The following is a 26,936-nucleotide window of genomic DNA, read 5'->3' as shown; positions in this document are numbered from 1 at the left end:
GGCAACAGCTGAGGTAAATACACCAGCATGGTACACTTGGACATGACTGAACTCCTCAGTATTGGTAAGGAAATAACACACTTTGCTCTTCCTATGCAAATAACAAGATATTTTTGTACTGTGGGTCAAGACTTTTTGATAGGTGGTGCTGTTTTCCTCCATTAAGGAAACAGAGTCATACAAAACTGAATTTCCCACTAGTAAACTGGTTTATTCATTTAACCGCTGCCACCCAATTTAAGGCCTTATCAGTATTTTCATTTAATCATGCAGTCTCAGGACCATTTTTCAAGTTTAGTCTGCTTTTAATATACAGTTCACTCATCTTGACTTGCAAACTTTCAAATTAACATGCCATTAATTATAAGACAAGTATGCACAGACATAGACTTTTGTTTTCATCATTTTTATTATTCTGCTCACCTGTGCTCTGTTTCTATTGCCAGCAGAACGTAAACCACTGTGAAGTGATATATAGGTCAGTGTCACCAAAACTGCCACTACTAGTGGTAGCATCTGGTAGAGAAAAATAAAGAAAAAAAAAAGGGAGGGGGAGATTGGGAGTCTCTTCTTCTCCATGTATTTACTCAGACCTCCCTCACTTGAGTAGCTCTAAGTGGCATATGTGCTGGGCTGTGTGCCTGGCCAGGGCACTGTGCAAGTCTGGCTAAATATGTGCCTTTACTGCCCTCCTGCAAGCTTAATTTTATCCTCTAAGCGAGGAGAACCCTGGAGCCATTAGTGATTTGTTGTCAAATAAAACTGCTCACTTCTTCACACTCTGAGGAACCATTTGGAGAACTCATGTAGAAGCTAAATTCAGATGCAAACTTATCTTATACTAAAAAAATTATACTAAAAAAAGTCAAAAGAAAACAAAACCTCTCAAATCAATGCATTTCTGTAGTACCTGTTAGGTATTTTTAAGCGTCATTCTTAAGCAAGCGCTAATTACATTACTTTATTACAAGGCACAATTAAATATGTGCTTGAGGTCATCCAGCTATTTGCTGTTTCAAGGAAAGCACTTGAGTCAAAAGGATTTCCTAAATGGAGTCATTCAGCGTTTTATTTCTCCAGCTTCAGGAATTATTCTAGGTGTGATACATAATTGGACATTGAATAATCAGTTAAATGTCATTTCCATAAATTGTTTGTGCTTTACATAAAACAAGTAAAATGCTTTATAGGGCACTTTTGTTCTCCCTTTGAGGCACCCTGCAGTAACCAGTTGCACACCACAAGCGCTACCCTTTGTGGCCAGATTGGTCTGGGATGGCAAATCTTACAGTTTTGTAGTCTGCTTCTGTTTTCAAATAGATCATTCACACTAACCAACATAATAATAATCTTTAATTCTCACTTCTACCCAAACTAATAGGAACAGTGAGAAGGACTCACAGATAAGCCTAGAAGGGAGGACCACAGACTTTAGGCATCTAAAAGATAGGGCTAGTCACTGTAGGCCCCATTTAGAGCCAATGGAGGGAAAGGAGCACTTCCAGAGTGCAATTTGTCTTCCGTGAAAGCCCCCTGAAAGTGATTATTAAGGGAAATAATTAGCTTAAATGTGAAAGTCTAATTTTTGCCATCTACAGCTGAATGACTACCATTACAGGTATCTGCAGATTCACATATCTAATTGATAGATAAGATACTTAAAATTCATGCCTAATTGCCACCTGTGAGTGAAGAAGCCTATATTACCATTGCCAACATTTTTGAATTACCTGCATTTCCAGTGCTGAGTTGAGCTGGCCTCTCAACTAAAATCCTGACACCAGCATGCTTCATGCTCCTTGGCCTTCTGCAGCAGGCGATCAGACCATACTTCACAGGCCTTACATAAAACAGCACCAAGATAAAAGGTCTCTCTGCCACTTTGATTCAGGTCATCAGTGGGTGGAAAACCAAGATTGGAGTCCCTGCTCTAGTGAATATTTATTTATGCAAAGTGGGAAAGGTCTGACCCAAAGAAATAGCAAAGCTCCTGCCGAATCTTGCTCCAAATCAAGTAGAAAAGAGCTGCAGACTTGCGTCTTTAGAGAAAGAAAGCACACTATGTAAGAAAAAAACATTCTCATCCTTGATGTCTAATGCGAGAAGAAACCCCACCAGCAGCTAGAGGCCTGAGACTGCCTCAGCATGCCACGTTGTGGAGCGTCCCACAGAGGCCCAGCCCGCCTGGCTCTGAAATGCCATCAATACCTGCCTTTTGGGTACCTCTCTCTCCCATGACGCTACGTAGACACCCTGTCTGCTTTATTCAGGGTAAGGGTTGCTGTTACAGGAGAAGACATGAAGAAATTAAGCGAAGCAATGCTGAACTTGAATCGTCGTTCCCTACACATGGCTCTTACCCACTGTACCTGCATCTGTGGTGGGAACAATCTTGGGCTGTAAGCACTCAAGGAGAGCTATCTGGGCCTCTGTACATGAGCAGATGATTTACAGTCCTAAAGCCAGCAATGTAGGCCTTTGGTGATGAATATGCTTTGTGCTGGGCTGAAGGGATTTCATTTACAGCCAGGGAGGCAGAAACAAAACAAAGCCACAAAACACAGAAATAAACATTGCCAGGTTTAAAGGCTGACTGTGCTTGTGGCTGGATGGATGAGGCGATTGTGGTTAACAGCAATAGGCTCTTCTTATTACCTGGATACTATAAAAAATTTCTGGAACTTGAAGGATAAGTGACCCGGTGAGGCTTGCCTGTAGATCTGGCCATGATAAAGCATCAAATGGTGGTGCGGTTAACGAAGTCTGCATGCTCTCAGCCACTGACAGCACCAACATGGCTCAGATTGAGAAAGGAAAGTGATTGCATATGCACATGTGAACACAAAGATAATAACGCACCATGCAGGTTTTCTTTCTCCTGTGGCAATCTTCAGTCAGTGTGTGGTGAAGTAGGTCCTGGTACAAATTCAAAGGGCATCACTTGTATCGTACTTGCTTAACTCTGCTACAGTGCAAGATCTTCTGCCTGGCTCCCAACTCTGCAAGCACCACTCTGACTCCTGCCATGCAATGAGCTGTCACCAGCCATCATCATAACAAGTCTCTGCACCCAGCTCCACTTGGGAAATACAACTCTCTTGAGGATGCTTCATCTAACTTTCTATTGCCTTCATATATTTAATCTCAATGCTCCTAACATTTCAATTAGGTCTGACAATACTAATACTTATTTGCCTTTGCTGTATGGTTTGAGATCTGTAGATGAAAACCTCTTTAAGTACTATCATTATTTATTATTACATTATTATTAGGTAGGTATCTCAATGGGTTTGATAAACTGCTTGCATAATATGCAATTTTCAGTTAAAATGTTGAATGACTAAGATTTTGTTTTAAATCACTGCCATAAAACATCACTGAAAGTGCCCTGAAGATGATAATCAGAACATATTTTCTTCCTAAAATATTTCTGTCATCAGAGAAGCAAGTTTACCTTATATGAACACGGAAGTATTTGATGGAAATAATTTGGGGTTTGTTCCGGCTTCTTCATATCCGAACTCTGCAATGCATTGGTGTTTTTCTGTGCATCTTCATTTTAAAAACATAATCCAAGTACAGTGTAACCTTGAAGAATCATGTTAACTAACAATTACATGACTTACAAGGAACAGTTTGTATTTATCCTTGTGTCAAGCTTGCTGGGAGTTGTCAGAATATTATGCTGAACTTGTGCCTGTCTCTTTCAGGTCACATTCACTATGGTTTAATATGAGTCCATCTCCTTGTTTTCTAAACTGACCTATTTTTGGGTGGGGAGAGGGAGGGATGGGAAAGAAGGCAACCCCTTAAGTGAGAATCGATCATTTGAGGATTCTTCTATAGCTTCTGTTGGGATGAAAAGAGAAAATACAGCTGATTATTAACATAAATGAAAAATCAGAAGTGTTCAAAATGGTTACAAGACAAGCACTGTATTATACAGAACTTTTTAAGATAGCTGCAATTAGGATTACTTGAGAATTTCTGTTTCAGTAGTTCATGCAGTGCAGAACATCCGTTTCCAGAGCTTCCATTTTCCAGCCTGAAATCCATGGCTAAGCACGGCTTAGGGCTGAATTATCTAATTTTGTAAAATATGAGCAGAAGTTGATCTGATGTACTTGGGAAGAAGGGTAGGGAATAAACACGCCTTTAATCTACAGAGGAAAAAAAAGAAAGTAGAACTTAAATTATGATCTGATTATTCATTTTGCTAGGACTGTGCTAGCTCTCCTACTGACACAGAGCAAAGCAACAGTGCCATACCCCCAAAGCTTGCCCTACTGCGGGAGCCCTGACCTGGGTGAGACTTAAATATAGCAGGAAATAAAAATTTAAAAAAAAAGCAAAAAAAAAGATTTGCTTTGATCTGTCACAGCTACGATCATTTCAACACCAGCCCCTGAATGCCCAGATAGGCACAACAAGGGAAGCACGTGGCAAGAACAACCTGGAAGCTTCACAACATGAGAGGCCAGGACCGCGGTGGGCAAGGTGGACTGAGCAATGGCACACGTTACATGGCGCATGCATCCAGTCTCGCATCAGCCAGGCCAAATCCCCCTGTTTAGGGGCAGGGAAAGGTTTATGCAGCACATCCCACTTTGAAGCCTTCAAAACAGGTAGCAAGGCCTGTGAAAATCCTTGCTGGGAACATGGTGTTGGTGCCATCTGGGCATTATCGCTTCTTGAAACTACGCTGACTGATGCCCCACTTTAGTTAAAATCATGTACGTTTTCCGCGCAGAAAACACAGGACTATCTATGCAAGTATCCGTTCCCAGGGTCAACGCACTGCGGCGGCTCGATACCTCGGGCTCCTCCTTCAGCCTGGGTTAAAAATAACCAGCCGGGAGCGCAGGAGCGGCGGGAACGAGATTAGCCTCCTCGGCACAACTTCGCTCCCGGCCAGATGCTGGCGGGCAGCATCGGACTCCAGGCCCGGCTTATGTGCGCTCTCTGCTTTTGCACTCACCCGTCTCTCCAGCCGCAGCCCGCTCGGCCCCGGCCCCGGCCCCGGCGCCGCGGGCCCGCAGCGCCCTTCCGCAGCGGGGCGGCGCGGGGCGGGGGAGCCCCCGGACGGCGCCGGCGGGGCCCCGCGCAGGGGAGGGGGGAGCCCGCGGGGCTGCGCGCGGCCAGGCGCCGGCACCTCCGGCCGCGGGGCCCAGCGGAGGTGCCCGCGCCCCCCCCGCGGGACGCGCTGCCGTGCGTGGGCCGGCACTGGCACAGCTGGCGCTTACCTGGAGGGGCCGGCGGCGGGTCGCTTCCCCCTCCCCGGCTTTCAGGGCGCTCTCAGGCTTTTAGCAGTCCCCGCCGGCTGCTCGTAACGGGGCGCCGCATCCTCCGCTGCGTTTCCGACACCGAGTAAAGCCGGGTCGCGTAGGGAGAGGTTAGCTTGGGGTTTACCCTTCAGCCGCGCAGGGATCAGCTGAGGACAAAGGCTACCCGCCGCCCTGAAAATGGGATTCCCGGAGCGCCCTCAGGAAAAGGCAGGATGGGGGCAGCGCAGGGGAACTGGGGGGGAGATGGGGGCGCGCGGCCGGGCAAGAGGTGCCTCGCAGGCTCGGGGTTTAGGCGAGACAACATGGAGTGAGAAAAGGTGCCTTTTGTTCCGCGGCGCGGCCTGCGGGGGGGGGGGGGGGGGGGGGGGGGCGCGGCGCCGGCGCGGCCCTCACCTGCCCCCGCGGCCCCCGCCCGCCGCGCCGCGGCTGCCGCTTGTTTGCACTCGGCTTATCCGGAGCGGAAATTCCTTTCCGTTTTTGTGAATGACAAACTCATTAACAATTCATCAACACAACCTGTTCCAGCCGGCCCGTCGCCGCGGCAACAGCCCCTTCCGCGCGCCCCCATTGGCTGCGCCGGAGAATGTATCCATTGAGACGTTCCGTGTTTGTATCCATTGAGGAGCTGCCGGGCGCCGAGGGTGCGCGGGGCCGATTCAAAGGGACATTGATCACGTCGGGGGCGCGGAGCGGCGGCTGCGGCGGGGAAGGGGCCGGCGCTGCCGCGCAGCGGCGCGGAGCCAGAGCGGCGGCCGGCGCGCTGCCTTCGCGCCGAGCCGGGGAGCCCGAGCCCGTGGCACGTTAATTGGATTTCATTCACTCGGGGTGGAGGAAAAGCCCAAGGGCTCGGGCTGGAGAGGCGATTAGGCAGGTTCATTCAGGGATTCATTGACAGAGTAGCGGAGAGCGGGCAGGCTGGCTGCGCGCACACACACGCACGGACACAGGCAAGCGCACGCACGGACACACAGACACACACACACGCCGGGACCGGGGCTGCTTCTCCCTCCCCGTGACTCCACCGCCGCCCGGCGCGGGGGAGGCGGCGCGGGGGGGCTGCGTGATTCATTTTCCTGGGGCGGAGGGAGATAAGTTGTGCGGAGTTGGAGGGGCACAGCCGCTCGCCGAGCTAGCCGCATGCCTCTGTGAGAGAGGGGCGCTTCCAGAGCACGCTCCGCTCCCCCCGTCCTTCCTCATGCTAGATACGTTCAGACCCGTCCCTTTCGCGTCGGAAATGGCGATTAGTAAATCCGTGGCGTGGCTGAACGAGCAGCTGGAGATGGGCAACGACAGGCTGCTGCTGATGGACTGCCGGCCGCAGGAGTTGTACGAGTCGTCTCACATCGAGTCGGCCATCAACGTGGCCATCCCCGGCATCATGCTGCGGCGGCTGCAGAAGGGCAACCTGCCGCTGCGCTCCCTGGTCGCCAGCAGCGAGGAGGACCGAGAGCGCTTCGCCCGCCGGTGCGGCACCGACACGGTGGTGCTCTATGACGAGCACAGCCGCGACTGGAACGAGAACACGGGCGGCGAGTCCGTGCTGGGGCTGCTGCTCAAGCGCCTCAAAGACGAGGGCTGCAAGGCGTTTTATCTGGAAGGTGAGAGCCGGGGCCGGGGGTCGGGGTGGCGGCGGCCGGCGGTGCGGAGCCCCGGGGGGGGGGGGGGTGCGGAGCCGCGAGGCCGGACCGCAGCCGCCTCCGGGCGCTGCGCACTGGAGCGCGGGGCGGACGCCGGCTGGGCAGGAGGCTTTTCCCCGCGCTCCCCCGTGTCCCTGTCCTGGCTCTGTGCAGAGGGACCTCGAGGGCTGGAGCCGGTGTGGCAGCGTGAGCAGGACAGGGCTGACGGGGCCCCGGCGTGAGCCGGGAAGAGAGGGAGGACTTGCCCCTAGATACCTCTCTAGGGGTCCCCGGCAGGGCGAAGCGGCGCCGAGCTTCAACGCTGCGCACGGGGAGCCCCCCCGTCGCAGCGGGCGATTTCGCTAAGCCCCTTCCTGCGTTAGCCCGTCGTGCGTGAGAATGTGACTTATTTTCGCTTTTCCCCGGGGCTCGAGGGGGTGGGAAGCGGGTGTCCAGTAGGAGACGGAGCGGTCGCGGAGAAATAAGTCAATCTGCCGTCATTTATCAGGTTGCATTTTTTTTTCCGCTTTTGCTTTTTTCCCCAGGTGGTTTCAGCAAGTTCCAGGCCGAGTTCGCCCTGCACTGTGAAACTAACCTAGACAGCTCGTGTAGCAGCAGCTCCCCTCCTCTGCCGGTCCTGGGCTTGGGAGGCCTCCGGATCAGCTCCGATTCCTCCTCAGACATCGAGTCTGACATTGACAGAGACCCCAATAGTGCCACCGACTCCGATGGCAGCCCTCTCTCCAACAACCAGCCTTCCTTCCCGGTGGAGATTTTACCCTACCTCTACTTAGGCTGTGCCAAGGACTCCACTAACCTGGACGTTTTAGAAGAGTTTGGCATTAAATACATCTTGAATGTTACCCCCAACCTGCCTAATCTCTTTGAAAATGCCGGCGAGTTTAAGTACAAGCAGATCCCGATCTCTGACCACTGGAGCCAAAACCTGTCTCAGTTCTTCCCCGAGGCCATCTCCTTCATAGGTGAGACCCGGTCGCTTGCTAGCAGCTACATGTCGAGCCGCAGAATTCAGTTTCTTTTGCAGGATTCAAAAGAGATTTCGGGCGAGAAGCGGCAGCGGCGTTTCTCGCTGTCTCTGGGGGTTGCTCGGCTTTCTGATTTTTTGAAGCTGACTTAAACCGAGGGGCGGGTGCTATTCCCGGGTTTATTGAAACCCGGTGAATTTTGGCCGCCGTGTGCAGGTTGCAGACGCATACCTGGTTGAGCTGGCTGTCGGTGGCTGTGGGAATCCTCCCAGAGCTGCTTGTGCCGAAGTGGGCACCGAGCAATGCGCAGCATGGGGACTATTTTTAAACCTGCTTTAAAAAAAAAAAAAAAAAACCATCCGGGGTTCATGGTTTGTGTCCTTTATTTTTTTTTTCCTTCCGTTCTTCAGGTTACTGGATAGTAGAAGTTTAGCTTTTAAATACGACTTATTCATAACGGTATTCCTGGCAAATGTATAGTGAGAGCTTTAATTAAATCTAATGGTAATAGTGATATACCTCTCAGGCTCGGCGCCTCGGTTAGGTTAGCCTTAAACGCTCCCCGGCAGCTTTGAAAACGGACGGGCTGGTGGGCTCGAGGAGTTCTGGTTAAAATTTGCACTTTCCTTCATTTTAGTGGAGACTAGAGTCGGGTGCGGTGGGGTGGGCATCACAGTATCTGCTGGGAAGCTGTGCTGTAATCCGGTTGAATGATACCGGTAATAGTGGAGAATGTAGGTAATCTGAGCCCAGCAGGAAGAAATGTGGGCTGGAAGCCACAAAGAAACTAATCTCCAGGCATTGTAATGCATTTCCTATTACAAAGGAACCCATTTTCAACCAATGTTGACATCCTGTTCCTCCTAATGGGCTGTCCCCTGTGACTTCCCTCATTCTTTTAAAATGCCTGAATACCTCCATTGTTAGCTGCACAACAGTTGGAGAATAATTTAATAGACCTTTGCAGTCTGCTGGTCTGTATAAAAGGCATTCAGTGACATATTGCAGGATTTCCATGCTGGGGCAAGGGGACTGTAAGAATTTAAGGCACATTTCCAAGCCAAAGACTGCCTTTTAAAACTGTCTTTTTAAACAGTGTCATGCAGTGCATCTTGCTCCCCCCCGTCTCGTTCTTAATTTTCTCAGCTTTTTGGACTCCGGTAGGAACACTTAGGGGGCTGGAGTCTCTTGTCCTCATTTCAAACTGGTGAAGTTAACCCTTGCATGGCCCTGTCGGTCATTGAGATCAGAATCGCCCTTTCTTCTTACTTGATACTTCTCTTGTTCGTGTTGCGAGATCAGTTACTGAGCTGCTGTCTTACGTGTCCTTCTCCGCCTCTTTGTCCCTGTACAGACGAAGCTCGGGGGAAGAACTGTGGGGTCCTGGTGCATTGCTTAGCAGGGATCAGCCGCTCGGTCACGGTGACCGTGGCCTACCTCATGCAGAAGCTCAACCTGTCCATGAACGATGCTTACGATATTGTCAAGATGAAGAAATCCAACATTTCACCCAACTTCAACTTCATGGGCCAGCTGCTGGACTTCGAGCGAACTCTGGGGCTGAGCAGCCCCTGCGACAACCGGGTGCCGACCCAGCAGCTCTACTTCACCACCCCTTCCAACCAGAACGTCTTCCAGGTGGACTCCCTGCAGTCCACGTGAGCTCCCGTGGCCTCCCTCGCTCCTCACGGGATCATTCCTCAGTGGTTTCTCTTTGGCAGTGGTAAAGCAAACGCAGCTTTCTCTTTTTCTGGTCTCTGGTGTCAAAAGGCAGCTGCCGAGGCTGGCTAGAAAAGGTTACACAGTGCGAGCTCGGCTATTGCGAAGGGAGGGAAGGTGGCGAGATCCCTGGGAAGGAAGGCAGTGCGCAGGCAGCAGGGGGGCAGCGCACCCGCGGGGCGCGCAGTTGTGCCCGCGGTTGTGCCCGCTCCCGCGGTGGCTCGGATCTGAGGATGTCCAAGGGGGTTCGGGTGAGACTGGACAGACTGAGCACGTGTTCTCTAGTGACTGGAACGATACTGCTTCCTTCTCTGCTTTTGGATCTATGACATACGTTTTTGTCTTCAGTGAAGACTCTCTGTTTTTTTTGTTTTGTTCTGTTTTAATTTAGAGGAGCCAAAGAAAGAGATTTCAGCTTAGTGTATTTGGAGTACTTGTTTGCCAGGAGCTCAGTAGTATTCTACTTGATCAATGTAAATATTTAATCTTAAATCAATCTGCATTTTTTTTTAATTCACGTGTATTTCAGAAGTCAGTCCAAAGGACATCTACACTTTTGTTCTCTTCATAAATTCTGCTTTTTTTTTTTTTTAATTGCAAAGAATATATTTGCAGCATGCTTGATTTTATTGTTCAACTGAAGCAAACTTTCCATGGGGAAGAAATGGCAATGGAGAGAGGTTTGCAAATCATGTTTTGTGAGCAAGTACAGTCTCTTATTTCATATATTTTTCTTTTCCTTGTGGTGATTTTTTTTTTTCTTACACTTTTGATGTAGTTTCACATGAGATATATATATATATTTTTAAATTAAATTAATTTTTGCCTTACCTTTTTGTAAATAGATCATCTGGGAGGAGATTTGTCTTTGAATGAGAAAGATTTTTGATCACTTTTTAAAACTTTCAGATGTGCTAAACAGTGCATTACCTCTGTACAAATTCTTCAGGGAGCTTCACCTCAAATGCAATATTTTGTGTCTTTTTTTCTTTTTTTTTTTGGTATAAAACTGGAAGTATGTGCGAGCATTTGTACCTGTGTGTGCGCACAGTGAACCTGCACATGGTTGCCAATAAGGGAGAGTCTAATTCATGGTGTAAAAGTTTTAAGATGGAATTTATTATTAGAATGTAAAACCTTAAATTATTAATAAATAAATAACTATTTTTGGCTATTGACAACCTGGCTGGTTTATTCGCCCTTTCTCCTCTATGTGGGTGCTGTTAATTGCACATACACATGTTCATGTTTAAAGGTAATGATTGTTTTCAATAGCTTTTGTGCAGCCCTTAAGACAATAAAGTCTTAATCCCCACCACCACCACCTTTGGTCCACGGATGCCTGAATTAAAAAACAGCGCATATATTGGATTCTTGTCTTGCTTTGGTGAAGGGAGTCATTTTAAAGGCCTTTTGGTTAATTATAAAACAGTCCAGTGTCCCTTCACTACCCCATGGATGCACCTGACCCAGGGACATAGGATCGCCCCTGGGGTAGAGCTGCTGTTTTCTGGCTCCACGTACGAGTGTTTGCCAGTCTCTTGGAGACAGCAGGCGATGGTGTTTTTGGGATCTCCTGTCCAGCAGGAACTCATTTCACAGATCCATAAGCAGTTCGTAGATAGTAAATGATTTTCTGTTGCTGTTCAGCCATGTCGCACCTTAGCAGGTGACGGCAAGAAGGAAATTCACTGTACGCCGTTAGTCACCTCATTTCCTTTTTTGGACCATTCAAGCAGTGCTGTCTATGCAGAAGGAAAAGGGGGGATTATTGCGATTGCAGCACTTCCTGCTGTAACTTATTTTCATTAACATCCTTCCTAAAGAGGAGTGGCCCAAGGTAGGGTGGTGCCAAACGCTGTGTGCAGTGAAACGAAGATGGACTGATTCTCCGGCTTGGGCTGCCAGCTGGGATTTTGCAGGACTCCTGGCAGTCAGGGAACATTTCATGTAATTTTAGCAACTGCAAGTGTGTGAAATGAAAAGCAAACAAAACATGGGAAAAAAGTGAGTCAGTGTCTCATGCAGTAGTGGCCTAGATTGAGTGCATAAACTGTGAAAGTAGAAGTGGGTTGCAGTTAAACTTGGCTTGTGCTAATCCAGTTTTGAACGGTTTCCGCTCTTGGCATTCCCTATGCTGCTCTGTTCAAAGTGGAGATTTGCAAGCAGCTCTAGCAATTTCCTGTCCAGCTGCAGCTCAAGTGACTTTTTTTTTTTTTTTTTTTTAATATGGTCTGTGGATAATTTTAGCCAGTTTCCTCTTTGTGGATTATTAATCTGCTTTCCTTGTAGAACCTACATAGCTGTGTCCCCACTGTTCTGCTGAAGTCAACAGATGGCCTCCCCGCCACTTCCTCTCGCTTCGCTGTGGGTTTGTTGTCAGGCCACTTCTGAAATTAATAGTGTTTTCTGGCTGGCTGCCACAGGCCATTACCACAAAGGGGAAGTAACACATCTGAATAGCAGGAAGCCGGGCAGGGTCACAGTGTGAGCTGAACCTGTTGAGCACAATTGGGCCTCTCCCATTCAGCAAGTGTACAGCTCTGCTTCTCTCCTCCCCCCCCCCCCCCCCCCCCCGATTTAATACATATTGCATGTATAAACGGCTCGCTCGGGACGCCTCAGCTGTTTACACTAGGCAGATATTTCCGGCGCAATGAATTGCAAATGTTAATGGTGATGAGGTACCCGTTAAGGTGAGGAGGTAAATAGCAGCGCCCAACAATGTAGCCTAGGGGAGGGCCTTTGCTTTTTTTGCAAACTGCTTTGAGAAGTTAGTACTCACAAGGGCTTCCTGCTTCCTTCCTGCCTCGCTGAATGACTAACGCCAAAGGGGTAGTTCTGCAGTTCATCATTTTTCAGGACAAGCAAGCAGAGAAGGCCGGTTTTGCTCTCACAGAGAGCACCACTCACGATGGCAGAGTCAGGCAGAAAACTTGTTCCAGTCATTATTTTCCCTCCAACGAGCTCTGAACGGGGGCTGCTAGTCAGAAACCTTCGCCGAACTTGAACCAGGACAAACAGCTGCAGTTACAGGCAAACCCGAACCAGAGCTGGAACCAAACCAAAAGCTGCCTCAACCTCTGCTTTTGCTGAGGATATTTGCATATGCTGATATGCTCGCTCTTAATCGCAGACGGCTTGGAGAGAACAGAGCTGGGGGACTCCCAACAGCAATATTCCCCCCACACAAACACACACTCCTATGTAGCTCTCCCCCAGCACGCTGCAGGGGTTGGTTTATGCCACACGAGCACTTGCCAGCTTTTCTGAGTCCCAGATCTGCTGCTCCTGCAGTTCCCCCCAACACTTGTTTCAAAATAATCCGCTTCCCCTCCCTCCTGCCTCGTCTCAGTCCTTGCCGGGACAGCGCAGAGGTCTCAGGCTTCGGGGTGGGCTGGCAGCTTTTGCAGTTCCTCCGCTGGTAAAGTAATTTGTAAAGGGAAGAATAAATCCTCTGTGTCTGTAGGGACAGGCCCTATATATAAGGGAAACAGGAGGGGGAGGGGAAGGTCTCCTGCTGCAGTTAAAAAATCACAACCTGCTGCATATTGTAATGTGGAAGTGTGAGAGAGTGAACTACTTCAGAGGTTACTGAGCTCCCAGCAAGGGCAGCTGTACCACCAAGATTGAGTCCCACAAGGGCTGAGCGCTCTCACATGACCCGTCTGTGCCTTTAGCACAAAGAGTGAAATTGTGTCCCATGGCACCGACGTCCCCTTTGCTCCAGTAAGGCCGAGGTCTCCCTCAGTGCCTGGATGCGCATTAGCACTTTGCTTTCCATTTTCTGTGCGATAGCACAGCATGGCTCATTGCGCCGCTTCCTCTTCTTGCGTTTCCTCTCCACATCCTCTCAAACCACTATACTGGCACCTTCAAAATGTCTTCCACCTCCTCTTTTCATGTCCATCTTTTTCTCTTTCCCCATTCCTTTCTTGTCCTTTTTTTAATGTTGTTTTTTCTCATCTTCTGTTCTTCTACAGACCTTTACCTAAACCCCATGGTTCTTTCTTATTTCTCTTCCACTTTCTCACCCTTTTCTCTTTTCCCCATTGCTCTCTTTCTGTTATGCTTGTGTTGCCAAAACCAGACCCACTTTCTCCTAGCTTTAAGCCTCTCTTTGCTCTTGGATTTCACTGTAAAAGAACAGAATGAGTCTCATAGACTAGAGCAGATTTACTGAGCTATAGGAAGGGTGTATATGAGAGGGAGAAGGAAGAAAACTCCACTGCTGTCTTCTTACCAATTCCTAGGAGACACACTTTTCCCTCTTCTTCCCTGCCTCTCTGTAGGTTTGGCTCTTTTTGGCTTCCCGAAGGGTCACTTATGAGAAGGAGTGGCAGAGCAGCAAGGTGCTGCCACAGCTTTGTGTCTCAGGCACACTTTCCAGATACACGATCATTTAGTCTTGTTAGCTCTGGCAAAACTTAACCCCTGCAAGCAATCACGGGGAAAAAATCCCAGGTCCTTGCTCTGCACAGCACCCAGCTCCTGCCCACTGAGGTGGGGAAGGGGAGCATGAAGCAGCAGCCTTGGCTCAGAGGCCCTGCTGAGCCTCCTGTGCCGCAGGGTGTTGGCGCCCTGTTTGAGGAGTGGGGAGCAGGGAGGAAAGTGGGGAAAGGCCAAACGTGGCCACCAAAAGAGCTGTGCTAGCAAAACTGAAGCCAGGCTAAATGATCAGGTACTTGCAGAGTATTTCTTCAGCTTCTTTTGCGTCTTGAAAGGCTTATCCAAAAAACTGTCTCTTGAGAAGGGTGATGACTCGTTCTTTATTCAGAGCCCTAGCAAAAACAATCGCCTTTGAATATTTAGACTCGGCTACGGCTTAGGCCCTCGCTCCACACCTCTCAAAGCCACTGAAAGCTTTGCTCACGTGAAAATGTAGGACAAATTCCTAAACTCAATTCAGTGCCCCACCAGACCTTGGACATATAGCACAGATGCAGGAGTGTGTGCGCGTGTTGGGTGTCATTCTCTTCCCCCAGAAACACAAGGCTGGGGCCAAACTCCTCCGTCACACAGTGGCACATATGGGTAACTCCTGCAACGCCTGTGAGATGCTGCACATGGACAAGAGGGCTGAGTCTGCAGCAGGCGTTTCATCGCCAAAGGGAAATACAGGCTACCCACTGGTGTCTTCCGATGACATGTGGCGACACTGGGGTATCCAGACTCTGCCTTTCCTCCTCCAACAGCCGGAAATGGATGGTGCTGTATCATGTTTCTCCTTTCTTCATAGCTAAACTTGAGATAAGCATGTGCTGTAACTTAGTAGATTGCGCAGACAGAAAGCTGGTATGGGAGTTGCCGCTGTCTTTTGAGTGAAGTGCTTGTCTCTGTAAGGAAAGGAAAAAACTCTGTTAGATGCTCTCTGTTTGTTATCATAGGGATCTGCAAGTGCTGAGGGAATTTTGGAGCGCTCACAGCCATAGCTTTTCCTCATAAGGCAAAGATGAAGGATGTTGACTTACCACAAACACAAGGAGATGATTATCAGACGGAAAGTGGGGTATGGAGTCTGTTTAGGAAATATTTCTTAATGACAGAAGATGCATTCAGGACTATATTTGAGAGATGCTATGGAAAGTGCGCCCTGCTCGCCTTCACAGCTGCAATCCCCAGGACGCGGGAAGCGCACAGAAAAGCTGGCGCTGTCCCATCCTTCGGCTGTTCCAGCACTGCAGATACCAACGACATGAAATGATACGATGTGGGAGGTCTGTGTACTTTAACATGGAGACCATGGTGAAGCACTTTGCTCATTTTGCCAAAGGCACGAGTGTTTTGGAAGGTCCTGCTGCTGGGGTCTCCTACCTTTCCAAATGGGCAGTGTTCTCACATAACCACAGGACTTCTCTCTTTTTTTTTTTTTTAAATCATTTCTCTATTTTTCTGTTAAAGCCATGTTCAGGGCATTACGAAAGTCTCTTTTTTCTTTTCTTTTTTTTTCCTGCTGACCTCAACTTTGTAGGAAATAAATTCCCATCTGGAAGCAAAGCCATCTGAAAAACAGATTGATGGCTGACACTTGGTTTACTCAGGGCAGAAGTTCTTTACAGTTTAAAGGTGGCATTATTTTTCCTTTAAAGGAAATGTCCTTACTCCTTACAAAAACAGCCTGGAAGCACTACTATTTGTGAAAACACACTAGCTGTTCAGTTGATGGATTGGACACTCAAATGATGTATATCAATGTAAGTGGGAACTACCGTTGGAGACTGCCACAGTCTGGTGGTCATGACAATCTGTAATGCTTTGATGACATTATCTGCCTCTATATTGTAATCAGTAATGGATATTCATGTTTTCTGTAGAGCCTTTTTCATTAAATACAGTAATATTACAGGATTCTGAACTAAACATACAACCGGAAAGTTAAAGTGTCTCAACAGTGTGAGAGAGAACTTTTCTCCTTATTTTTAAATATAGTATCTTTAGTGTCCTAGGGACCTATTAACACATAAAAAATAACAACTCGGAATCAGTGAGAGTTCTGCTGCTGCTCTATTGATTAGGATTTCCTGTGTTAGCGGTGACATAAATTACATTCGCCTTCTCAGTATTTCTGTTGCGTTCATTTTTCAGGGAGTTTCTAGGCCATCCCTGCCCTCTGTAAAGAAATGTAGCTCAGCACGTCTCACCCAGGCTGAAATTCCCCTTGTGCTGAAGCCTTGCACTGAGTTCTTATTCCTTTTAAGCATTAGATGGGCCGCAAGTAATGCCCGGACTCTGTGGAGGGTGTTTTTGTTATAAATACAGACAAAATGTGTCTGATCTCTAGCAATATAAAACAGGAACAACAAATTAGCCTTTCACACACACCTTTACAGTCTCTCACCCCTTTTTTTGTTTTAAGTGACATTTTGCAGGCTACTGTATGCAAACAAAAGCTTTTTTATATTCATAAATTACCGACAGAGCAGACGGCAAAGCCTGTTATTGAGGTGGACCAATGCTTCCTCTTGTAAGAGGACTTTCTTTTCAGATGTTTACAACTTTGCCAGACTTTGTTTGGACTTGAATATAAATGCCTCAGGCTGATCTATAAAGATAAAAAGAAATGAATATCCCTCTGAAAATGTCATCCTGAAAGACTTGGCCCTTTTCTCTAAAGAAAAATGCCTTGTTTTTTGTCTGTGTAACAAAATCTGTTACTGTTTCCTTGAGCAGTTTGGGCGCTCTGTGCCTGGAGGCCGGGACACGAAATCTGGCAGGGTGTGTCAGGAATGCGCCTGCCGCCGCTTCCACGAGCAGCTCGGTTTGCCCAGGCTTTCAGCGTTTGGAAAACGGCAATTTGCACGCGCCAAGCAATTATATCTTGAACTTTCTTTTTACATCGGCACCACTCAGATTTGGCTGGCGTGCTTCTGGCGTTGAGCAGGCTGCAGAAATGCCAGTGTCACAGGGTGATGGCGCGTGCGTCCCCCGGCCAGGACGGCAAGGCCGAAGGGACCTCCCAGTCATAGCTGCCTCCGCGAGGTGGCACCTGGGGAAGGAGAGTGATGAAGGAGATGAAGTGATGGTGATACAGGGTAGGTACCACATTAATGTCATGATTTAAAACCTACAGGATGCCAACTGTTGCGGGTATTATTAGGTGTCAAGACTGTCATGTTATTGCAATATTTACAATACCTATTTTGATCCTGGTTTGTGTGTGGAGTCAGTTTGAGTTTTGGTGTCCAAGCGGTGGGTTGGTGAGCTGGAGGACTGTGTAGTGAGTCCCATACCCTAAAGGGATATGAAAAAGAATGGGGAGATCTCTACCTCCACAGCACCACCTCGGGATCCCCCAGACTCCTCACCACAGTAAGGCCCTGGGAGCTGGGAGGCATTAACAGAGACGGAGGAGGAAAGAGCCACCTGGGAAATGCAGAGATCCCATCAGTGACAGGGATGGAGAACCAGTGTGGGAGGAAACAGGCACCGTGGATGTGAGAAGAGCCCATGGTGCAGGTGGCCTTAGCACAGCTTTACTTGAGAGCTGGGCAGAGACTGGAGCAAGGGAAGTGGGAGAGAGCAAAGGAGGGACCATGAGGGGCCTGGAGGTGATGTTTGGGTGAGACAAGGAAGAAGTGCTGTGCAAGGATGTCCAGGAAAGATCTTGGCATGTGGTACAACAGTACAGCAAAGCAGCCTTAACCACTAACTGTTACAAAAAGCCACAGTCTTGCTCTCTGCCACTTCCCTGCACGTATGGTCCCTTTCACCAGCACTAGTGTTCATCCAGCTCTGGCGTGATCTGGTTTGGGGAGCTAAACCAGAAGAAAGCTGATCACTTCTTTTTGGCAGGATTATTTTGCTGCTGGTTAGCTACTCCTGCTAGGCCTGCGTAGTTAAGAGGGGTGCCCGTCCCAGAAGAGAGAAGGGGGTGAGATGGCAGCAACTAATCAACTTATCTTGATCATGTAGCTTTCATGTCAAGTTACATCCAAGACAGCTTTGGTGAGAAGCAGGGCCTATTGCCCCAAAATGGAGAAGTCTAATTACAAAGCTATACTGCTTCTGTACCTGAGCAGAATTGGTCACAGCTAGCTTAAGTGTCTCAGCACTGTGCAGTGTAAACACCCTTTACATTCTTGTTTTCCCAAGGCAAAATATGCAGGAGATAAGTCATCTGTGAATAGTTTTGGGGTTAGACAGTGGAGAATATGCACATGTCAAGTGACGGAAAGCTGGGTACTTGGCTGAGGTTGCTGCTGGAAAGGCAAGAGCTGAGGAAATGTAGCTGCTTCTGGGGTTCATCCACAGTTAAACTTTGCACATAGGTGTATCAGGTGGCGGCTAGACGTGCAAGTTCTTCAAAGCGTTTGACATCAGAGCCTTCATAACATTCTTGTAATAGAGTTTTTGCTTCATGCCAGCAATACATATTTCAGCCTCTGTGCTGAGGACTAAATGAATGGCATTCCTATGGCTTTACACAAGAGTAGCTGAAATCATACTTAAGTCTTCAGTTTGTTATTAGAGTATTAAGGTCTTAAAAGACCCTGTCAATTACAGTGAGAGAAAATTAGCAGGATTCTTATTTTTTTATGCTTCAAAGGGTATGTAAGCTTCCTATAATGGGATTTAGTCATCTGATATGTTTATACAGTACCTAGGCTAATGAGAACTGGTTAGAGCTATGGGGCATTATTGTGATGTGAATAATAAATATGACAATGTCTAACTGAGGTTGAAAGAAAATTTTGCTATTACTGAGAGTCCTACACATCCAGGTACAATGTGTGGCTTGATTTGAATAACATGCATGTTGCTGTATTCCAGAATGGCAGTTCTTATCCTCATCATTGGATTGTTGAATCATGTTACTGAGTTCATGAGGTTATTCCTGTCAGTAAAGTTATTCACATGCTTAACTATCGGCAAAATCCAACACTGGAGTATTCTTTTGGCTATGAAAACACCTTGCAAAGTGCAGGCCGCATAATAATCAATAATATTGTCTAATGATTGAAGAAGGCAGAAATTCTTGGGCAAGGCAATTTCCCACATTACTGGAATTTTCTGAATTAACAAATGATTTAAATGCCCTTGTGTTTTGGCCGTTCAGCATAAGGGAGGAAGAAGCTGAGTGTTTGGGAAGCACAGAGCCCTCACACCCTGGGGATCTGGTCGTGCAAAGACTCTTCAAACGGGGAATTTGGGCAGCTCAGTCCCAAATCCCTAGCCACTTTGGTAAACTCCTGCCTACCCCTTTGCTTTTGAGAGTATCACAGATGGGGCTCACAGTCTATGTCAGTGCTAAATGGAGACCCTGTAACAAAGTTGCAGTGATCCACTGATGAATCAGGTCCAGGAACCATGAGTTTGAGTGCCATTACTTGGGGGAAAAGGAAAAATAGGCTTTCTAATGTAGTCTTGTAAATGTGAGTTACTGTTTTTTAAGACATGTAGAAAGGAACCTGTATTGTTCCCATCTGAATGTCAAATGATTCTGTTCCTTGTGCCTGCTACCTACAGTTATGATGAAGATTGATTCATCCTCTGTCAAAGTTTCTAGCTGTTTCTGTGTTTCAGGTGTCTGCCTAGAAGTCACAATTCTTGTCAAGCAGGTCTTTGATCTATTGGTAATCACAGACCTGGCTAAAGACAGTGGTTTGCTTCTTTCATACTCAGAACAGGAACATTTAATAAATGCTCTTTTATACAGAGATGGCAGGAAGTAGATATGGGTTATGGCCCAAGGCAAGGAGTGCATGACAAAGCTTGAGCAGTACTAAACTGCTTGGTCTGTGCATGCAAGAACAAGAATATGATGGGCAAGTTGTTGTTTGTACAGAAAAGGAAAAAGTCACCAGACCGAGAGAAGCAGTCATGGTCATTACATTGAGACAGAGCAGAGAGTCAGGGTGCAGTCTGATGCTAGCCCAGGCCATCAAATAATCAGACGTCTCTGACAAGGCAACCCATTCCTTTTCTCCTTTCTCTCAGTTTTCAGTTGTGTCCTCCTGCCTCTTCCTTTGCTGTCAAAAGCATGTGTTTCTCTGCAAAACCTTGCAAAAAATGTCAACACCTTTCTGGTGATCTAGCCCTGATGCAGCACACCATGAGGTCAAAAAAGCATCTGACTCAGTGCCATGCTGGGAACAGAAGCATGCAATTGATGGCAAAAGGAGGGCAGAGAGAACTGAATCTTTGGCATTAGCTTGCTCCAAGTTTGGCTTAGCTATAAAAATCAAACCATGGCCTTGCTGTTCTGGGCGTTAATTGGAGAGACAGCCTGGCGGGTTTCTGAATGAGCAAACTGCCTGCTGATACCTGTTTTTATTGGGTTCATGGTAAAAAATCTTCAAGAAATGAGATGGAGCACATCAGACTTTTTTGTTCTTTTTTGTAATGGAAACAAGGCTGCAAGACCCCTAGACTGGCTTATTAGCTGATCAACAGGGATGACATCTACTTGTAAATCTACTAGTTCCTTCAGAGGAAGGCCAGATGTTTTCCTGCAGCATCATTTTCTGTCTACTTTTTCTTCCCATTCTGAACAAACCTTTAAGTAACAGCCTCAACATGCTTATAAATCAAATTCTAAAAATAAAAGCTGCCCTAATTGAAGAAGTTTTCTGGTGTTTTGATGGTCAGTTTTCACCGGCAGGAACAAAATGCCATACTGGAGAGCTAAACCAGATGCCGGTATGGATACCAGCATTTTAGTTAAGAGGCAAGTTTCTGTTCCAGTCTGAGCAGTAGAGGACTGAGGACCAATTTGTTATATTCACACCAATATAGCTTTGCTTTACTGGTACAGTTGCACTGGTTAGTTTAACCTGTGAGGCATTTACATGAGGCAGAAGTTAACTAGATTTGGTGTTGCTGCTGCTGTAGAAGAGAGCAGTTGCTTCTAACCTGTTCCTTGACGAAATATATCACAATGTCTACTGTATCATGTAACCTGCTCCTGTGCTAGGTTTCAGAAAAAAGGCATCCTTTGCTTCAGTGGAATTTAGCATTGTTGTTGTGCTATCTATCCAAGGTAATTCACATGGCCATAATTAGCATAAAAATGCACTTGTCACTTTCTATCTCCATGTCAGAAGAATGCTTCAAAAGGAAAAAAAAAGCCTTGTGTCCATGATTAGTCATCACCAATTATTTTTCTCTGGTATAATTAGAAGTAAATATATTCAAAACCTACCCATCACAGAAGAAAGCTATGACTGATGAGACCTGTTTCATTTAGTTCATGTATGGAGAACATTTGCATTTTTCATGAAAGTGAAATGATCATGAAGTGATACTAACCTGAGGTTCCTAAAACTGCAGGGGAAATGCAAGCAAAATGACAGGGAACTAAAAAAGTATGGCTATTGCCTTTTTTCCTGGAAAGACTGGAACATCTTGTTCTGCCCACAGCCTGGATACGCCCTTGTATGCCATCTCCTTGGGGGGAAGACATGGGGCTGGAGTCATCTTCTCGTGTGCACTTGAGTGTCCCACCAAGGTCAGAGTTGTCCTTGCTACTATTGCACTTGTACAAAACGCTTTTTCTGCTGTGATGGTGCCTGTGTGAACTACTCTGGGAAGCTCCAGCGTTAGCAGGGGACACATAAGAAAATCCTCCTGATAGCTAAGCCTGGAAGCAGAAAGCAGTGTCTGTTGTATTGCGCTTGACTTAAGCCAGCTGGCGAATGCAGCACAATTAAATGCATCTTTGCCCCAAGGACTGAAGTGCTACGTAATTCCACCACTGTGCTGATTGCCATCAGTTACTGAGGATTTCCAGAGATACCCCAAAGCAAGGGCCTATGTAAGGTGAAGCATTTCAGTCCCTTTCCTGAAAGCGAAGGAGATGGCCAGGGTGCTGTGGCAGCATGATCAGCAGGACCTGGCACATGAGCTAGCTGGCCTGAAAGTTTAGGCTCTTCAGCTCCCATATAGGGACTAAAACACCATTGGCAGCAAGAGTCAATGGCCTGCTCATAGTGATGGGAGAGAACAAGGTCCCACTGATCCTGTCTGAGCTGCCAGCTTTGATACCAGCGAGGTGGTGGTGGCATGTTTATTATCCTTGACGGCACTGAGTGGAAATAATTTTGGAGGGACTCCATGCCATGCAAAGAGCGCTGCCCTGATCTGTGGTGGATTTTGAGGCCAAATCTGTGTTTGTATTTTGAATGTTTAAAAATCCTCAGTGATTAGGCTAATTCCTTGAAAAACTCCTCAGTCTGTGCTGTATGTAAGCAGTAGAAGCACAAAAACTAGCCCTTTGTTAAGTACAGGACACAACTACTAGTCAGTCATCCTGCATAGACACTGCTCTGATCTGGAGCATGCTTCCTCCACTGCATACATAGGTTCGGACTTGTTTATCCTTCTGGCCATACTGCAAGTCCCATTTATTCCTAGGACTCCGAAGTCAAGAGAAGGAACCTCTCTGTTTCTATTGAATTTTGCATTGGGACTTTTGGGAGGGAGAGACTGAAGAAACAGATTATTTAATTTAGTAAATCAAATAGCTTTAGGAAACAGGTGTCCCCCATAAAAAAGGTGGCACCAAAGATCACTTACTTTTGTCTTACTGAATACAGAGACTAAAAATAAATTCCCAAATCAAAGTTAGCCAACAGATTCCTTATTACTAACTATGCTTCCACCTTTTTAAAGACACATTCTAGCCTTCCTTTCATATCTTGTACTCAGCTAGTTTCCAGAGAAAAAGCAGTCAATTCTGCATTATCTCAGTAGGACAATTTTAATTTTAACACTATCTGCCCTGATCAGTTAACATTTCCTTGACCCAGAGTTCAACTCCTTTTACAAAGTAACCTCAGGCTTTGATGGCAGTAATTCTACCTTCACCCCAACTGATTCTGAATACATAACCTCAAGGCCCAAAATAGAAGATTAGCAGACTTTACCCTAATTACTTGTTATTGTGTAGTTGTTAAAAAAGATTTTGGCTCCAGAAAATGAGGCTGTAGCCAGACAGAAGTTAGCCTGGGGTTCAAAAGTCTAGCCATCTTTGGCTCCACAGGCCTATAAAAGCAAAGTGTTGACTGAATGCAAACAGCCTGCCTTCTGAGGGGCCCCGTTGGAGGGAATGACAGCAGGCCATCCATCACGAGGAACAGCGGGGGTCAGAGAAGTTCCTCTAATGACTCCTCACTGGCCTGTTAATGGATGGCTCCATTTGATTTCTCCTTCAGTGAGGATGTCAGACTTTGGGATGTCTGTAACACGCAGACCTTTTCTTGTGCTCTCTTTTCTGGGAATTTCAGAAAGGATGAGCCAGGTTGGATGCACGGCTGGAAAAGGGTGCGCTAGGTGCTTGCAATGTAATAATCTACCACGTTTCTAGATGCTTGTTTTTGGTTATTGTACTGATCACCTATCAGCAATTAATGACGGTTGTTGCATCAGGGAAGGACCAGGGGTACCTCTGGTGAAGTGAGATATAGTCAGTCAACTCCTCACCTTCAAGCATTAAATGTCGTGAGAGGTCAAAAGGTTTTGCAAGGAATGCAAAGTTTGGAATATTTTTAATTAAGCTACATCCTTTGAAATTCTTTCAAGTCAATCTTCAAACAAGCCAGGTCTTAAATCAACACACTTTAAAAAACACATACACCTCTGGTAAGTGCCTTTATGCAAGCTCTACTGCGTATCACAGAGAGCAATTAATTTAATTTTATGTGAGTCATTAAAAAGCTCCACTTATTTTTATGTTCTTTCACTCCTTTTACTGAATAGCTGCATTCCTTATGCTATGTAAGGTTTATGTGTCTGTGTTTCAATGTGTTTACTGTCTGAATGTACCAGTGTCTGAAATATAAAGCTTACGAGGAGGTGTTGGAATATCAGCGTTTTGTTAACCTAAAACATGTCTGTGTCTTTGTTTGTTTTTTATAATCTATTTTTATGAAATGCTTGTCTCTTAGAGAGTTACTGATTGGGGGATATTTTCATCATCCTATAAATAGAAGCTGTAGTTGACATACAAATAACTCTACTCGTCACTGGAGTTTAAGGCTCTTTTGGAAAGTTTTACTTGCATGAATAGATATGGCAGCTGGATAAATTCCACAATAAATTACATAAAATAACAAAATAAAACCCAACCCAAACTTTTAAAATGTACTAAATCCTCGTTAGAAGGTAGCAACCAATTTGGTTTCAGTCATGACTGTCAGTTTCAGATCTGTACATTTTTGGTGTTATTTTTGAGACTGCCACACATGGGACTCAAAAGACTCTGTTAACAAAGACCTTTGATCCCTGGATTAACTCTTCTAATACTCTTCTTAAGCAATGAGGAAAATAAAATTATTACCTCATTATCTATTTTGGCCTCTATCTATAACTGGCCTCTGAAGGGAAGGACTGGAGGAGCCACGTGATTCTCCCAAGTGAAAGCTGATTGCAAGGAATCACACCTATCAGTGTGAATAGTTCAAATTCCAGCCCTAAGCCTAAAGTGAGCCCAGCAAAGGCGTTCTTTTGGGAGCTCTGGCGTCTGCTCTGATCTCTCTGTTGCTACATCTGTGCTATGGAGGCAGCTGCCCCAAAGAGTAATCTCTGACCCCAGGCCAAATGGTGCAAGATGACTCCTGTCCACATTGCTGAGGAGCAGCTCTCTTTAGAGCAGCGTGGCCCTGTTCCGGGTAGGGCTTGGCCCAGGTCTCCTCTGGTCCTGTATGGCCCTGAGAGATAATCATTATGCGTTTGTGGTTTACTAATTCAAAGTATGTATTGCCTGCTCAGAGTGTGCCATGACAGCATTTAGGGGATTTGAGGACACAAGGCCTACTGGAATAACATCAGACAACTGTCATGGGCTGAGGGAGTTAAACTTGCTGCAGTCCAAGTCCATTTTGTCTGTCTGGAGCAGAGCCTGGAGAAAACTATCCTGTCAACTGTGTCCAGGCTTCCTCTCCAAGGAAACTAGTCATTTCATTTCAGAAGGGAGCCTGCGAGTGAGCTAGCGTATAGGCAGCATGAATGATGAGAAGATCAGATGCTGGCAGCAAACAGAAAGCTGAAGTATGTGGCAGTGTAGACTTCTATTGATCTTTTGTAGAGGTCTTTCAACCATAGCAAGGTATAGTTTATGTCTGAAAATACCCCACATTCAATACTTGATGTAGCCAATGTTTCTTCAGTTTAAACTAGGAGATTCAGTTTTAAGCAATGGAGTTATTCAGCAAGAGTCTTTATTCCAAATTTAGCTGATGCAAGTCCTTTTTCACTCTCAGTATAGTTACTGCACAAGCACAACTACATTCACCGTCAAACCTGGCCTGATCTGGAATGAAGACAGTATCTAATGAAATTGTAACGTGCTAGTACTCTGAAAGCCCTGCATATTTGACATTGTACTTTGAGCGGGTTCAGTTCTAAATATGTAGCATACCCTGTTTCACGAGAAGCAGAATAAGGAAGCCTTGCTTCCTATGGATTTTCATCTGACCTTCCCATGAGTAATCATAGTTTCTCTCAAAAGTCCGTAAGACTTCCCTACTCCTATATGTCTCCATTTCCCTCATGTCTGCTACACATCCTCAGGTTAGTCCTAACTTATTGCTATTTCCTCTAATTGTCTAATCTATCATCCCCTCATTTCGCCTCCACGTCCCTTAACTATCGGCTGGGGTAGCACAGTGTTGTAGATGCTGTAGCCTATATGTATGTTGGTCAGATAGCTGATACATACGTGGTAATTGTCCAGCCAGAAGGTCTTGGAGAGCTTATATTGAAACTTTTTTCCAAATAGGTGAATTGGCACTAACCTCTTTCCTCTACCAATCTGTTGATTTTCACAAGGTTTGTAGGAAGTTTTTTCCTCTCCCTTTCTGTCAGACTTGATTGTCAACAGCTGTCAAATTTAAAAGCCACTGGGGTAGGAGGCAAATGATAGACAAACTGAGATACAAATGGAAAGAGAGCAGGAATAGAAATGCTCAATTTCCTCAGGAAATGAGGCTAAAAAGAAGGTGACAGTGAAATCACCTTGGAACTCCGCTGGCAGCCGGCGCAGAGAATGCAGCTGCCAAACATGGCCAAGCTGTGCTTCAAAGCTGGTTTCTGCCAATTTTTTTTCAAAACTCAGTGTGATCAGGGCGAATAGGAAGTTCCTCTAAATGTGATTTCTTTATCCCTTTTTGCCAGGCTGGCAGATTCATAAGAAATGTCACTGCAGTGTCTGGGAAACACTGATATCGTGATATCACCAGTACCGACAGACAGTCAAAATGCTTCAGCCAAGAGGTTCCTTGGGTATGTGATGGTGTTAAATAAATATGTTAAACATTATTTACCATTCCAATTTGACTTACACCTTCAATACTTAACTCACCTAAAATGATTTAACGGATTGTAATACGTACAGAGAAACACCATTTAGATATACGTGGTGAAGATCTGGTCTCAATTACATGCAGCACAAGGCATTTGAAGTCTGCACAGTTCAAAATCCGACACAGTACGTATACAAAATAGTAGCCTCCAGTGACCTCTTTCATTTGCACTTTTGATGAGTATTTTTGTGTCGGCAAAGCTGCAATTACATGCTTAGTTTTGCTTTTGGATTTTACAACTTGAGCACGTGGCTGGACCAAGGGTGATGTCCAGCACAGGATTTTGATTCTAAAGCAGGACTTAAGTGTTTCTGAGGAGCCTAAATCCAAAATCATCATAGGAAAATCCTGTTGGTAGAAAACCCTACTAGCCTTGGTATGTGCTTATCTCTTCAACCCTAAACTTTCCTGGTGTTCAGAGTTATACTTCTGTGCTTGTTCACAGAGATCTCCTCTGAGCAGATGGACCTAAGACCAGCAGTAGCTCTTTCATCACTTAAGCCTCTGGGAAAGATCTGTCCTAATGAACAT

General features: G+C 46.3%; 1 protein-coding gene and 2 long non-coding RNA genes across 3 annotated transcripts in view; 2 read left to right on the top strand and 1 right to left on the bottom strand.

Annotated features, from left to right (window-relative positions):
• Positions 1–390: 390 nt before the first annotated feature.
• On the bottom strand, positions 391–5,654 carry LOC112985503 (uncharacterized). The gene is made up of 2 exons (XR_010388655.1): positions 5,244–5,654; positions 391–4,160 (listed from the first exon to the last, which is right to left on the bottom strand). It is a non-coding gene; the product is annotated as an uncharacterized LOC112985503 (long non-coding RNA).
• A 216-nt stretch (positions 5,655–5,870) lies between these two features.
• DUSP6 (dual specificity phosphatase 6) lies at positions 5,871–10,787 on the top strand. Its single transcript, XM_026104138.2, has 3 exons — positions 5,871–6,883; positions 7,447–7,884; positions 9,242–10,787. The coding sequence occupies exons 1-3, from the start codon at positions 6,481–6,483 to the stop codon at positions 9,547–9,549; spliced, it is 1,149 nt and encodes a 382-aa protein (XP_025959923.1). The 5' UTR covers positions 5,871–6,480; the 3' UTR covers positions 9,550–10,787.
• A 6,047-nt stretch (positions 10,788–16,834) lies between these two features.
• The window catches only part of LOC135327960 (uncharacterized), a 44,972-nt gene continuing 34,870 nt past the window's right edge, over positions 16,835–26,936 (top strand). Inside the window, exon 1 of the long non-coding RNA XR_010388654.1 lies at positions 16,835–17,138. This is a non-coding gene — a long non-coding RNA (uncharacterized LOC135327960). The remainder of the gene's footprint in view (positions 17,139–26,936) is intronic.

This window comes from Dromaius novaehollandiae, chromosome 1 (assembly GCF_036370855.1).
Source record: "Dromaius novaehollandiae isolate bDroNov1 chromosome 1, bDroNov1.hap1, whole genome shotgun sequence".
In the NCBI taxonomy this organism is placed as follows: domain Eukaryota; kingdom Metazoa; phylum Chordata; class Aves; order Casuariiformes; family Dromaiidae; genus Dromaius; species Dromaius novaehollandiae.
Note: the sequence above shows the minus strand (reverse complement) of the source record. Positions and strands in the feature narration are given on the sequence as shown.